Here is a 15,840-nt window from a genome sequence, read left to right as displayed (position 1 = left end):
TTCTTCCAACCATTTTCCATATTTCCCACAAACAGCAGTCTAGTTTGGCATGCTGTCAGACACCTTCTGCCCCAAGCTTGGCTATTTGTCTCTGTGATATTTGTCTGCACTTTCCCTTTGCTTAAAAAGCAATAGCCTTTTACAGAAAAAAAAAAAACACCCTAGAATAGAAGCTATTAAAGTTGAAAGAGAAAGAAAAACAATAAAAGTAGAAAAGAAGATTCAGCATTGGTTTTCTTGTCCAGCAAGAACAAGCAGACAAGAAAGAATGTTACTGTTCATAACTGTATGACAAAAATTAGGAGTAACTAGCTCATTCTCAAGGTACAAAACTCATCATCTTCAAAATATCAACAACATAACAACCTAATATTTGCTAGCATAAGCATGCACTGATTTTTTTTTTTCAAAGCTATAACAGAATCAACTGAAAATTCTGGTATTAGATAGAACTTTGACTAAACTGCACTTTTATACTGCTGAGGGACACCACTAAGAGCTGTTACCCAGTTGCTTCACCTTTCCTAGCAGCATTTTTCAGTTCAAGTTTAAAATCTTTTTGTTTTGAGTTCGGTTTTTCAAACCCTGCTGCTCAAAGCCAGCACAATGAATTGCTTGAAGCCCACATTATTAATTTTACCATGATAATCCTGCTCCTCCCCCAAGCAAAACATCTGTGTTTTCTAAAGACAGCACTCTTACATATAATTGTAAATAAGTAAATGCATGCATGGAGAGGGAAGGGGAATGTGAATAATTTGACAAAAAGGAAGCCTTTTCAGAAGGCAGAAAACAGGGTAAGGGGGAAAACAAAAACTAGGAACAATGAACTCTTACAGTTATAAGCAATAACTAGTTTAAACTACTTTTTGTCTGCATTAAACTTGTAAAAACAAAAAGGGAAATATTTCTTGACTATGCAAATTGAAGAAATTGAGTAGCGTAAAATCAAAATAAGAACAAGTCTGAGACTGTGCCAAAGAAAACTTGCACTAACTTTGTAGTCTACAGAATTTCAGAATTATGTTGATTCAGGAGACAAAAATTACCCCTCCCAGTAACCTAGAGCAACCTTGGTCTCATTTATAGTTTGCTGGAAAGAAAATACATTCTTTCAGATTTCTTAATCTGTCTCAGTAAATACAAGTATTGTGCAATTTAATATTAATATAGTTTTTTGTCGTTTAGGTAGCAGTAAAATTTGGTGGTCCTTTTTTCAATTTTCCTCAGATATTTACTGGTTCTTTTACAGAAAAATTAGCAATTTCATACAGAACTTCTTTTCTTCTACAAATGTCTGTGTAGAACTTGTCTTTGCTAAGCCAGCAAGACACATATCCTTCCAAATATTTATTAAGAACATAAAAACCCAAACATCTTCACTGAAAGAGCTTCATTTTTCCCCTTACTGAAGATTTTGACAATTAATAGAGTCAAGTTATCTTCCTCAGATAAGGAATTAGAAAGAAACACTGTTCCTAGAAGAGAAGACCTAAGCAATCACACAGACTGTCCCCAGAAGGGGACAGGGAAAGTTACATTCTCACTGTTCATGGGATGATTCACCACAAAGAACTTCCTGAGAAAGAAGTGGTTCTTTGTGGTTCAGCTGCTGTGGTTCAGCTGCTGTGGAGCTTGATGCTGATTTAGCAGACAAAAATGACTTCTCTTAAAAACACAATATAAGGCAGGTTTCATGCATGATCCTCCTGACAAGAAGGCACCAACATCAGCGATTTTTCTTACATTTAACACAATCTGTAACTCTGCTGCAACTCCTATGGTAGCACTGACCAAGGCTAATCTTTTAAGCAGAAGTGTTTACATCAAAATGGAGATTGCAACATTCTCTGTGGCAGAGGTTTAGACTAAAGATAAATCATCCATGAGTAACTTCAGCCATCGGTCTCCTTTATAAAGAAGCTTTACTCCAGATGGACCAAAATCAAGACTGATAAAGCAGCTAAATAAATACTACCTTTTTTGTTATTTTTACAGCTGCCCAATGATTCTATCTGCACATAGGGATCAGAGTATGTAGTGGCACACACTACAGTAAAAATTCCTCTTCCTAACATACTACCTACAGGAGTCTGCTCTCCCACAATCACAGACCAGCAAAGACTGATCTTCACTCAAGATGCAAACCCGTAAAGTGAACCTGAGAACAACTCTTCTCTGTCACATGCCAGAGCCTCCAGAAATCCTCTCCTGTCACAGAGAACTTCCATTTCCAAAGGCAATCAACACTTTGATCAGTAAATCTTTTTCTTATTCTTTGGGTTTAAGTTCATGTGCATTTTCAGGAAGTATGGAGTACCTCCTGCAGAGGCTTTACACACTACCCACATCTGCAGTATATTTAGCCATGAAAAACTCAAGGCACTGCTGTACATTAGATTGCTCTTCCTACAGGGTACTGCATGAAAAACAAAGCTCATGCACCCAAAAGAATTAAGAAAAATGGGGCAGAAAGCTAACATTTTAAAGTTTCCTCAACCTAGTGATCAACAGACTTGTCTGGCAAATTCAAGTAAGAGATAGCTTAATCAGAAGCAGTAAAAAATTGTATGGTTTGACAGCAGTAGGTGACAACTGAAAAGGAAAATAACATCTGCTTAAGTCCTTAAAAGAAATACAGGAAAAATATTCAAAAGTTCATTAAAATAGGAAACTCAATTACAGGAAAAGAGATATTTCTCTACGTTGTTGGAATGTCAGTGCCAATATTTGGCTATTTAAGCTGCTGAAAACTACTTTCAGACTGTATAGGTATCAGGAAAATTAGCAATTATTAGACTTCTGTACCATCAGTTACAAACTGATCTCCATCTCCTGACTGGCAAGAATTAGTCAAGCAAATGATTTATCCTCAGGCAGTTGAAACATGGTCTCTGAATCCATCTGATTGAGAGCCTGCTCTCAAAATTCACAAGACTTAAAAAGAGCTGTCAAAGAATGTATAAAACAAAATGTACATGCATCAAACATTAGGTGGGCCTATAATATCCATTATGGATAAATAATGTAAAATCCTGAATACCAGTGTATTGTTATGAACTGTCTCTTCTCCTCAGTGCTGCAGGTCTGCAAGAGAATTATCCAAACCTTTCCACCTCCTTCTCACACATACCTCCCCAAAGGCTCCTCGACCAATCACTTTCAGAATCTCAAAATCTTCTTTATGTAGTCGCATCTGTTTCACTTTAGATGTAAAAGGTTTGGCTGAAACAAAGAGGAAAAAAAAAGAGAATCATTAAAAAAACCCAAAAAACAACCCACGCAAAAATCAAAGAACAAGGTAACAGTAACACAAAATAGATACAATCAGAGGCCTAAAACCAAGGGATCATTTTGCTTATACACCTGTTTATCCTAAAGGAATGTAATGAAGTTTAAAGCTAGAAATAATGAAGTAAGAACTAAGTCAAAACTGCTGTGAGAAAAAGGTTTACAAAGTAAGCTTGCTTTTTGCCTTCTTTTAATTAAAAAAAATGGAGTCAAGCTGACTGTATTTTTCCACAGACATCCACTGAATCTGTGCTATATAATTCTGGTTGCAAAAGCAAAGTCTAATATAATGAGTTCAATTGGACAATATTAATTTTTTTGCCAATCAGCTACACAATACTGTATTCAATGAGAAATTAAAATGGTAGTAAATGCTAAGTGGAAGGGCAATATTGGCCTACACAATGTATTATGCAATGTTTTTTGAAAAATACTTCTTCGAGGGAACACCTAATAGTCAATTCTTGGTTTTGGAAGGAAGAACAGTTGCACTCAAGACATTATTAACACATTCAGTGAAAAAACTGGGTGCATTTTCAAGTTAAGCTTCATTTCCTTCTCCTTTTCTCCTTCTTTTAAAATATATTTGAGAAAGCAGTAAGCAAAATAGTGTACTGTATTCCAGACAGGTAAAACCCCTGCACTGTTTGCAGTAAAACAGTCTATTCCTCTCTTTTAGCCCCATTTAGCACTACAATTAACCAGCCCTGGTTCATCAATACATCTCTGCATGCATGCAAAACAAGTTACTGATAACTCTACATCAAAACATACATAGCACAACCCTTGTTAAAAAAAAAACTTTAAAATTGAAGCTTTAAGTAATTTAGCAGGAAAAGGATTTCTTTACAAAGTTATTGTTCTAAAGGCATGTTCAATGCTTTACACAAATGAAATCCTATTACTAAACCAGATACTTCAGTAAATATGGTTCTTACAAGAAGGTTGTACAATCAGAATTGGGATGGGTCTCCAAAACACAAATTCAATTTTTGGCTCAAAGGCAGTCTAGCTCAATGATCCCAAAGAAACAACTTGAGATGCTTCACCCAGTTTCACATCTATGAAAAGGGAACATTATTTTTGGAACGGACAAGGCACTGACAATCACACTGCTGAATCACAAAACCCCAAAAAGGCACATTGTAAAGTCACCATTTTACAAGGCCCATAAAACCTTATTAGCTTATGCTTTCAGGGTACAGAGGCCCATCTCTGTCCATTTCTCTCTCTACAGGGGATGATGGAATCAGTGCAGTTTTATTTGCAGGGAAGAGTTGTGACAGCCATCGTACTGCAGAACAATTTGTTCAGAATAACATTTCTAAACAGAAATGGGGAACTGTTTTCAAAAACTCCAAAAGCAAATGACCCTAAGTAAGAAGCAAGTTAAATAGACCTAGACACGTGTAAGAAACCAAATATGGGTTCTCCTAGAATTTAGAAAGAGAAAATTCTGATGTTATGAAATAATCCTGCTAAAACCCCATAACTCAATTTAGAACTTTAATATTGATCATGCAGCCCTTCAAGGCACTACAGCACCCTTGTCCAGAACCATACTACCATTCAGCCAAAGCAACCCTATAAACTGAGTCAAGACACAAGCTACCTGTAGTTTTGATACCTAAAACCCCCTACAAAACGTGTTCATCCTAGTGAAAGTAGCTTTGTAAACCACATCTGTAGAATAATGACACAAAAATGCAGCACATGTTTACAGCACAGCTCTACTAACATTCATGGTACAATAGACGAAACGCTTTAAAAATCTCAGTGGTTCCAAAGCCTGAACCTGGTCTCTTTTTTCTGAAATTTCTCAGATACCAGGAATCAATTCTCTCCCAGGAATTACATCTGTTCCAACTAGAGGAACATCAGCTTATGATTACAAAAACTCAGCATTAGGTCCAAATAGTAAAGATGCAGCCATATAACACTGAGATTTTCACTGCAGCGCTACTTTTGCTTTACATTTATAATAACTTTATTCAAAATATTGAATTACAAAATTAAAATACAGGTTTAATATTACATTTTAAATATTGCTAAAATGCAATTTAAACAGAAGTATATCACTCAAGTTCACAGAGATTCCCCAAACTTTTAAGAATCTTTTATTCCTTAAAAGAAAGGTCTTGCAGTAGAGAAAGTGATAAGAAAATGTACTGCCTTACTTGGACAGCCTGAGCTGTGCTACATTGAGTGACTAAATAACAAATATTAATACTACTGAACAAATTAAAACAAGCCATTAGAGCCTTTTAACTTGAAAAACAACTGATTGAAAACAAACATGTAGTTCTCAACTGCAACATTTTTTGACCATTATAGGCCTGGCTAGAGTACAAGGCAAAATTTCTTGCTAACAAGCAACAGCATAGCTGTTTAAACCACAATGCTCTTCCTCACTTTATATTGCAAGGAAAGGCCTGTCATTCTTTAATTATTACGTTCTGAAATCTTCCAGGGTTCCCATAGGGATTCTGGAAAAATAAACATCACTATAACTACTTCAGTCAAATAACAACGACAAAAATAGGTTTGGAGTAGGTTAAATGATTTGTGGTATCAGCATTAGTGGAAAAGTTTGTAAAACCTCCCTCCCCTGTAACTTTTTTATCACCTCTAGCAGAGATGTCAATGTAGAGCCAAGCAGCTCTTGGAAGAAAAGTTAGAGCCCCAGGAAAAAAAAAAAAGAAAAGAAGAAAAAAAAGGGGAAAGGGAAAAAAAAAAAAAGAATTGCCCTAGGAATGTGCTCCAAATAGCTTGTTCCAAAAAAGGCCAATTTGCTTTATCATCAACGTTGTTTGTCTACTGTGCAAACATCTGCTGCTCTTGTGGCAACAGCAATGTTAAGTATAGAAAACTTGGCCTGGCCTGGGGTCTTGGAAGGCTCTCTGCAGACAGCGTTTCATCCACACAGATTTCCAGACTAGGAGGTTAACAGGCAGACCTTTGGCAAGCAGTTTGCAGTGTCCTACAGGCCTTATAGAGAGAGCAAATGGTCAGGCCAGGGAATGCTTTTCAAAACAGGGGTCCCTGAAAAGCAGATTTGCAGGAACACAGCCCTCATTTACACCCCCATCTCCCTAAAGAGAATCAGCACAAAGTTAACACAAAACAACACAACACCCTCTTTTTTTCACAGGAGCTGTGGTTTCTTTCATGGTTGATATGAGAGTGACACACTTTGCAGATTTTTCAGAGGCAGTATGGGCATTTCCTTTGGTGCTTCATTCAGCCTACAGAAATACACAGGGGCATAGATGATATTTTCCACACACACATCCCTTTTCAAAGTTGCTAGCAATGTGTGATACAGATTAGGGAGCAGCAGTTTGCTGTGCCAAAGAGAACTCTTCCTCCTCCAAAGGAAGGCTAAGTGTGGGGAGCCTGGCCACTGCCTCCTCCTGCTGGTTTTCAACTCACAAGAGCTGGAAGTTCATTACATAAAACTTTCCAGCATGTTCTCTATGGCCACACATTGACAAGTCATACACAATGTTCATGGAGGAGGCTGCTGTGAAAAATACTCTATGTTATCAATCTCTGTGAAGGAGATGGAGAGATAAGAATTGACCTATAAAATCTGTTCTGTAAAAACACTTGGCCACTCCACCTGGCCAGTACTTCCCATCTCACCCTGCCTGGGAAAACTGTGCCACCACCCTCTTGGCAAGATTCCTTGCACTTATTCAATCAATTACACATGGCAAGGAAAAACAATCTCCCAATTCACCCTCAGGGCAACCAACGTACTGATGCAGGAACCTAAGCTGCATTTTCAAACAAGGTGAACCTGCCATGACTATTCTTTCAATTTATTTACGTTTCTATGGGTCTATCCCCACATTTCATGCTCTAGCCATTCATTTCATTTATGCCTACAATCCATGGAAAAAAGTAAAATTCACTAAAAGGAGAATACTACAAGTGTTAGAATTTTAATTTTTTTCTGGTTGAAATTTAACCAGAACTCCATCAGAAGTAACGTGTTAAACACATAGACAAACACTCAGGAGGAGTCTAGTTGCCAAGCCAGGCATGCAGAGGAACATATGTTCTACCCCCTGGCCCTGGAAAGGCAGGATTTTATTATAATTACAACAAGCATCCAGCAGAAGAGAGGCAAAACAATGAGCTCTACAGTAGTGACACTGAGCTTCAACAGTCTGTTTATCATATTTACAGTGGGGAAGCAGTTATTAGCATTACTTACAGTCTATTTAATAATAAGGGGGTTATGCTTTAAACTCTCGGAGATAAAACTCCACATCTTCCAAAGAGCTGACACAGGGATGGCAGTGACTTGATAGCCCAATGCAACTCAGTATTAGGATTATACCAAATGACACCAAAACAGTAAAAGAGCTGTTTTGGATGCTTTATTAGCAAAGTTAGTCTCATGCTCCTGCCTTGCTCACTCTCCCTCCAGCTCCAAGTTTCTGTCTGCAGAGCCTGGGCAGGGCTAGCCCTGCAATTCAGATTTTCCCAGGCTAACCTGCTGGGGGTTCCTGCTTCTCCCTCACCTGCCAGTGCCCCTTTCCCTCCCCAGCACAGCCCTGAAGGGAACCCAGGGGTGCTGCAGGCATGGGTTCAAATTGAACCCAAGTGACATGAAGATCATGTTGACTGTTAAAGAAAGTACAGCAGAGCTGGAGCAGCAATTGGGAATGTGCCTCCACAACCCATTTAAATAGAAAACATAACAAGACAGTGCTCAGGAATTCCTCTCAGTGCCTCACTGATGCTGCATCTACTTTTGGATCAACAAGCTGGCTAACTCTGCTTAGACTGAAGACTGTACCCTTGACTGACAGGTTGCAGTAAGATACCCTTATCTTACTTCTCAAATTACAAAACATGCTTCCTTAGCAATCAGGCATCCCACAGCAAACCCAGCCTTCTGCCCACTGCACTGTGCAATGTAAAATGCCATGTCAAGTCAAAGCTATAAAAATTTAAAACTGTATCCACCAGAATTGTCAACAACAGTGAAAGTTCATTCTGAAGGAGCTAGATTGGGAAAGAAAACAACCACCACGGGAAACTAGTCACTTGCCATTTCAAGACAGAAGCCCCTTTGCTTCACTAGGTAAAAGTATTTATTAAAATACATACAGAGCTTCCCCATGCAAATGAGAAAAAACACATAGTCTAAAAGATTGTCATTTAACTCAATACCAGAAGGCTCTCTAATTCGTCTTAGTGCTGTCTTTGGGGAAAAAAAAAAACAACAAAAAACTAAACTCAACCACCCCAACAAAAAACCCCACCACAAAATAATATATTGACAGCTCAGTTTTTTAAAAGTGCTCTGCAGTTTTGAAATTTTGGCTAAATTCCTGAAAGGAACTTCACAAGTATTTCTACTTTACAGGCTTGATCCAAACCTAAAATATTTATTTTCCACTGGCTTCTATCAGCTGAGATTATGAAATGTGTAAATAGCATTTTTGAGTTAAGACAGACCATAGCCGGAGCTTTCAAAAAACTCCAGAAAGGAGGTGTGAGAGAAAACCACTCCCAAAAAAAACCAGTCTTTCTCCAAACAAAGGGGAAGTAATTGACAATCAGCAAGGCAGAGCTGCTTAAAGCATAATTTGAGAGGAGATGGAAAAGAAATCTTTCCTTTCCACCCACCTAAGGTTGGCAGAATAGCCAAGAAGGCTTTGGCAGTTTCTGCCAACTCTCAGGAGGAAATTGGGTGAAACACTGCAGTCAACAGCGATAGCAGCTGAACCACAGAACATCAGTCAAGACAATGTAAAAAATAAAAGCCACAAATACCCTTCTCAGCTTTAACAGTTAAGATTCAGTTTTCACACCCTCAGAACATTTTTGACATGTTTTCCCTGATGAACAGTTAAGTGCCAGCATCTCTAAGTACAAGTTAAGAATCTGGCATTTTTCAGGAATGAGAAGCATGTCCACAAATTCCTGCACTATGGTATAGACAGACACAATATTCTGGATCCTACTGTGTTTGCATCAAGGTCAAGTAGAGACCATCCAGCCAACTTTGGCTACAGCTACCACAAAATATTCTTCAACTGGAACTTTAAAATTAGAGAGAAGAATAAAATACCTTTCCCAAACATACTGGAGTAGTTCTGGTTTTTCCTTCCCCAGACTCAAACGAAAAATAATCCCTGTGTTCACAAAACACCCACTGCAGATCTGGACAACACTTCCATACCACATCAAGATAAAGCCATTATTTTTTTTATATTCCCATTCTTTCTCATCCCAAGAATTTCAGTAAACCACCCTATGTTTAAATATTATTATACTCGCAGCAAAGTGAAATATTGAACTTTAATTCATCCTGCTGTGGATTGGAATTCTAGAGCAAAACTTAACTGGTTGTGCTACAAGTCTCCTGTTTCACCTATTAAAGAGGGTGGAAATGCTCTGAGAGTAAATCAAGAGCAGACAGGAAGAAAGTTTTGTGACATTTGAAAACCCTGAAAGGCTAAAACAAAGGAGAAGGAAGAAGGTGGCCTTACACTTTATAAAGCAGAACGCTGCTTTGACACCATCCCTCATGCTGTCCCAGAGCTGGAAACAAGTCAATTAAAATCACACTTAAAACAGTCAAGCTTAAACTTCACATTCCCCAATGTCTGAAAAATAACCCAGTATGCTGGTATTTGACTGCCAAAAAATGCTGGACATTTCAGCTGTAAGTACAATCAATCAATCAGACCTGTGTTTAGAATTACTAAATGATCTGAAAAATCAAAATAAATCAGGAGAATACTTTAAGGAGAATTCTTAGTTCTTCAAAACATTACTTTTTCTTATGTAAAGCAGATATAACACCTTCTAGTCTGACTAGACTCTAGAAAAAGAGCTGTTTGTGGAACACTGTGTGTTGATGAATATCACAGGAAAAAAAAAATCAAACATTGCACAATAAACAGAGCGTGCAACCACCCTTCAGTGAGGGAGAGGGGAAAAAAAGAAAAGGGGAGGAAGAATGTGTCAAGTGACAGCACTCTGCTCTGAAGACCAGCTACTGTTATAACCACAACTAAGGCCTGAAACATGTACTCTCTCAAAGCACTTGTGAAGGTATCAATCATTTCATTGTTTCCTTTGTTCTGTTTTTGGTTTTGCATCCCTCAATAAAGAATTGTTCAATACGTATTTGATTTATAATTCAAATAATCCTCTCAATTAAAATATAGAAATGAGCCCTCTCTAGAAATTCTGGTGCATGCTGCACTAACATAGAAATGTTTTATTTCTAGAAGAAAGCCAGCAACTTTAGTCCACTGAGTCCCCTGCTCAGCTTCCAGGTATTTCACAGCACTGCAGAAGTCTCCATTTCTGAAGCTACAAGAAAGAAGGATTTTAAGGGATACTGCCTTACACTCCCTTCTCTTGCCTCCCTTTCACCTCAGAATTTTAATTAAAAGAAAATATCTATATAAAGCAAATATGCTGAGGTCAGGCATTTAATATTCTTTTGCAAATACTGAGAGTCTCATTACACCTTACATGAGCAACTAAATTTTTGCTTTTGAGGAGAAAACAAAAAAGCTGTAAAAGCTCTGTAAAACTGAAAGCACTTTTAATATTTTTTAATTAGTTAAATGATATGCTCTAATCCTTGTGAGAAGGGGAGTGAGCAGACTCTCCACAAACTTTCCTTCTCTGAAATGACTCATTGGTGTAGCCATATATTCTTAGCCAACACTTACACTTAGAACTTGTCAAAACGCACACCTGTCAAGTCTCATACAGCATACAAATTATTTGAGTCCTGTCTCTCACTCCTCCACCATTTCCCCCCCAGGATTCTCTGCACATCCCTGCAGACACTTCCCACCAAGCTGCAAGGGTCTCAGAAGAAGGACAGTAACGCAGCCAAACCCAAAATAGCAGCAAATTCCTCTTCAGGACACCTCTGGCAGGTGCCCACAGGATGAACACAAACACATACCAATATACCTTATTTCCTCTTTAAAAGCATGACACAAATCTGCTCATGAAGCACTTCATTTACTGCAGGTTTCACTTGTTTGCATTTGCATTGCAACACAGCTCTAAAGCCCCAAGCAGAGCTACAGAACTTGTACAAATGCACACAATTACACTCCTATTTTGGCCCTTATAGGCAATATTTGAAATGAAAATGCTATATGAAGCCCTGCATTCATGACATTTAACTGAATTTCAAATATTAAAACAACGTTAAAATTCAGAAAAACAAAACCAACTTCAATATCATGTATGACAAATGGAAATATGAAAAACTACATTGAGTAGGAACTATATGTCCACAGAAATTGTTCCACCTGGACAGCTTAAGCTCCTCTTCCACCCATACCTCACACCATTTTAAATGCCATCACCCTGTACTATTTGTACTGTAAGGACTGCAAACTTACTCATTTGCTTGCTCTTTGTATTTCAAGCTGGGTAATCCAATTGAACAGGTACATTATTGTCTGGTTCTTTTGCATTGACACAGGGGTAAAAGAACTGTAATTCAAAATGAAGTAATGTTTCAAGAACTGTTCTTAGTTTTGTGACATTTCAGGGAGTTATGACGTTAACAGCAGCCCTTTCTTAAAGAAACCACACTCCTGAAAAGTCTCCAAAGATCCCAGAACTTCAGCACACTTCCAGAGTTACCTTAAAACTAATGCAAATAAAATAAAAAAATAATTCATCATTTGAAAGTTCGGTACCATTAGGATGTAAATTTCCTGTAATAAACTTGATTTGGCCCACTTGAGAATAAAAACCATATGATAAAGCTGAAGTACCTAACTGTGCACCAGATCCGGCTCTATTTCCCAACCACAATCATCTCCACTTTCTTCCTGATTAAGTGATCACTGGAAAATAATGCTGATTAAGATATTTTTATTTCGACCGCACTTCACCTCATGGCAATTTTAATAATTTTATCCTCAGTGCTGCTGAATCACTAAAACCTGTTGCTACTGCAAACCATCCCCATTAATATAAATCAAACTTTCAAGAGGATCTTCATTCTGAAGAAGACAAATACGTTTCCCAACACCTGTAACCAACCTATAATAAATATTTTCTGTGAGCAGGAAGTTCCTACATAAACCACATTTGTCTGTGGGCACACCTGCAGGTGTCAAGAGATTGCTTTGATCCACACCTTCTTTGTAACACCAAGGTTGCAGGAAAGAACAATTCTGGAACCCAGAGGATGGATTTAATTATTTATGAAACCAAAGAGAAACCTGCACTTATTTTTTAATAAGTATCTTGGTTCTAGTTTTAGGCACCCTTAATGCTTATATTACCTACACATAAAATGATTTTAAACCAACCTTTCAGAGCATATGGGTTCAAATTGTCCCTTTAGAATGCCTAATGAATCAAGTGAAGGGATTCACTAATGGTGCACCTGAACTGACTTTTGTGCTACTGAGCACGCCACTTATTTCAGTATCCCTGTCAATGACACATCACAAATAAGAGAGACCTCAAATCCATGAACTCTTACATGCACATATTTGCAAGGCTGACCCTGAATTCAAAGTCATCTTTGAGCAATTTTGTAAGAAGATAAAATTATTTGGTTTTGTTTATCAACGTAAGATCAAAAGAGGAGGCCAAAAGTGAAATTAACAATCTTTCTGTAAATGACTGATTGGTTCCATTTCAAACTATAAACTAACCAAAAAGAACAATTAAGCTGAAGACAAATTATTCTGCATCTTCAAATTCTAGACATATTTTCAAAATTTTTGTAAGCTTTTCCCCCTAAGTATAGACAGGAAAGATGGTCTTATATGAATTTGATTTACTGGCGAAGAAATGTTTTGCAAGTTGTGATCCTAAACACATAAAATATCCACTGAGTTCTGAAAATTCTTTGAATGCTTTTACCCAAGTTTTATCTCAAAAGTCTTGTTTATTAGAAACTTAAAAGGAAAAATCATGGCAAGACACAGCACACACAAACAAGTTTGAGATAAGTAATGGGATAATACGGAAGTTGGATACATTTTCAGAGGAGTGCAGAACACAAATTTTTAATTTCTAAAACCAGCAGCAGTTTTGAGGAGAGAGTCACATAGTTACCTCAATAAATCAACCCCACTTCAGAAAAGGTAACATTCAAAAATTTTAGTCAACGCTTATAATTTCTAAAAATTAGCAATCTACTTCATAAAAATACTCAAATGGAAACTGTACTCTAATAAAAATAAAATCCTGGGAATAAGACATTTTGAAAATATAAATCATAATTAAGTCATAAGCAAAATGAATGCTAGAAATTCATTACTCTTCACTCTGAAATTAGTTTATAAAAGGTTTGATCTATGAAAAAAGTACTTTCAGGGATGTGAATTCATAGCTCACATTTTTACAAATGTCTTGTTCCACAGACCACAAAGGAGCAATTTAAGAAGTGGTTCACAGTAAAATGTAAGCAAACAAATGTTTCTTCTTGGTAGGGATAATTTATGTTCCACACGATATGACAAAACCCATTTCACTAATTATTTCACCATCTTTCCATTTTCAGCAAGAGTCCTCGCTTCAAACACCTGCTCATGACACCTCTTCTTCCTCTAGACTTGAGCAACACATTGAAGTAGTGAAAGCTTAACAACAGTGTGAAAGATGGTCAAAACTTTCTCCAAATTCTGTGATTTTTAATATTGTTTCATATGAAAACAGTACTTTTAAACCCTTTTTGGCAATTGGGTCTAGTCTCAGGTCAAAACTAGATTATTTGCATTATAACCCAGTGAACTCCCTACCCATTACAAAGAACACGAGAAGTGCAACATTTCCCTTCCCACAGTCTAAACACTGGGGCTTTTTTCTGATCTCAAATCCTTAGTAAAGTGTGCCAACTCCTGCCCTCATTAACACCTATTTTTAGATTGTTAGTCTGTATTTACTCAGAACTTACTACAAAACATTCCTATTAGTTTTAGCTTGGTTTCACAACATTGCTCATCAAAAAAAAAAGTTAAGTTGCTCTTTTTGAAATTCTCTAGTTATATCTGTGTAAATAAAACTGATTTCTGAAACTAATGTCATGCACAAGTGGAAAATGATCATTCAAATGCAATATATGCAAGAATTCCAAATGCATTTCCCCCAACAACTCTGACTGAACTCATCCACAATTGATGCCTTTTCATTCCTATCTATACATTGCTAACTTTATACTCTACACTAATATTTCTTTCCACCCAAATCTTTCTCTATTTATTATAAAAATGTAATATGCAACTGATTGTTTGAATGCTCTCAGTTTATCTGAAAGTGCATTCAAAAACCATCTGTAGAGTAAAAAACACACACCTGGAAAACCTGAATTCAGTCCGGATATGGTAACTACTGTAAACTACTTTAGCAACATTCATTCAGAGGAAATGGGCTGCTTATCTAGCTGCTGAAATGGAAAGGACTCTTTCATACAATAAGGTATTTTGGGATTATTTTCTTGTTATTTTTCAAATAATGATGGCATATAAATCAAAAATGTTATATCCAGCAGCAAATGGAAGGCTGGTGTTTACAATAGCCATTGTGCACAGTCTATAAAAAGCAAACAAACCACAAGGGCAGATTGCAGTCCTTACAAAGACCTGTAACAGAGGTGGCATTCAGAAACATTTGGGTTTCATCCTCTAGATTTACAACTGCCCTCAGACAGATGTGGGTTTATAATTAAATTAATAATTCTGACTAAGCATCGTCGCCACCAACAAAATCTGTTACACATAAATATACATGACTTTGCTGTCAGGAAGGTGACACAGACTGGAAAGAAGCATCACTCCTGCAGTCACAGCACGTGTGTCTGCATCCAGGTACCCTCATCCCTTCCACCCTTCACCTGACTTGAATCAGATGTGACTCAGTGGAAGATGCTTCAAGGACAATTCACTTTTTTGCATGTTCTGCAAAGGTAGTTGGGTGGCAGGAGAGACTCCTGAACACACACACAGCCTAAAACAGCACCTCCCATTACTCCCTAATCCCAAGGGAACACCCTGCACAGCCACAGGGTGACATCTGCCCACACAGTGCTGTCATTGTGACAAAACCTTTAACTCAGGGACTCCAGTCAAGCACAAGGCACCATTAACAAAAAAATCAAGTTTTATTACTCACTTCTGCTCATAGAATTACTTCTGAGAGTTTGTTCTTTTCCTGTTTTCTGGGTTTTTTAAAGCAAGACTCTGTGCCCAGACTCTTAGGGGAACCAGCAGATAAAACTGGTTGAATACTGAGTATTCCCTCCACATCTTTTAGCAAACAGATAAATACATGAATACTTTACATCAAGTTTGGGCAACTCCAAGGATCACAACTTTTTTGATTTACTGTTTCCTCTGACATACATATATAGAAAAGATGATTCATAGGAAAGTGAGATATCACTCTATAAATCTGAGAAATCTTTTTCTAGAAACCCAACATCCACAGAGTATTTCTGAAAATAGGAAAATCATTTAATACACATTAATTTTCAAAATTACTGCAGTGGGTTTTCAACATGTCTTGGGCCCAAATCCTCAGAAG

General features: G+C 37.3%; 1 protein-coding gene across 10 annotated transcripts in view; it reads right to left on the bottom strand.

The window, feature by feature from the left end:
• The window catches only part of CDC42BPA (CDC42 binding protein kinase alpha), a 183,019-nt gene that overhangs the window by 121,855 nt on the left and 45,324 nt on the right, over positions 1-15,840 (bottom strand). For all 10 annotated transcript variants that reach the window (XM_071421620.1, XM_071421537.1, XM_071421554.1 and 7 more), the window contains exon 3: positions 3,134-3,225. In XM_071421620.1, coding sequence (XP_071277721.1) covers positions 3,134-3,225 — 92 coding nt within the window. The remainder of the gene's footprint in view (positions 1-3,133; positions 3,226-15,840) is intronic.

This window comes from Agelaius tricolor, unplaced genomic scaffold (genome assembly GCF_023055355.1).
Source record: "Agelaius tricolor isolate 1412-34295 unplaced genomic scaffold, bAgeTri1.0.p SCAF_1, whole genome shotgun sequence".
Lineage (NCBI taxonomy): Eukaryota > Metazoa > Chordata > Aves > Passeriformes > Icteridae > Agelaius > Agelaius tricolor.
This window is presented reverse-complemented; position numbering and strand designations above follow the sequence as displayed.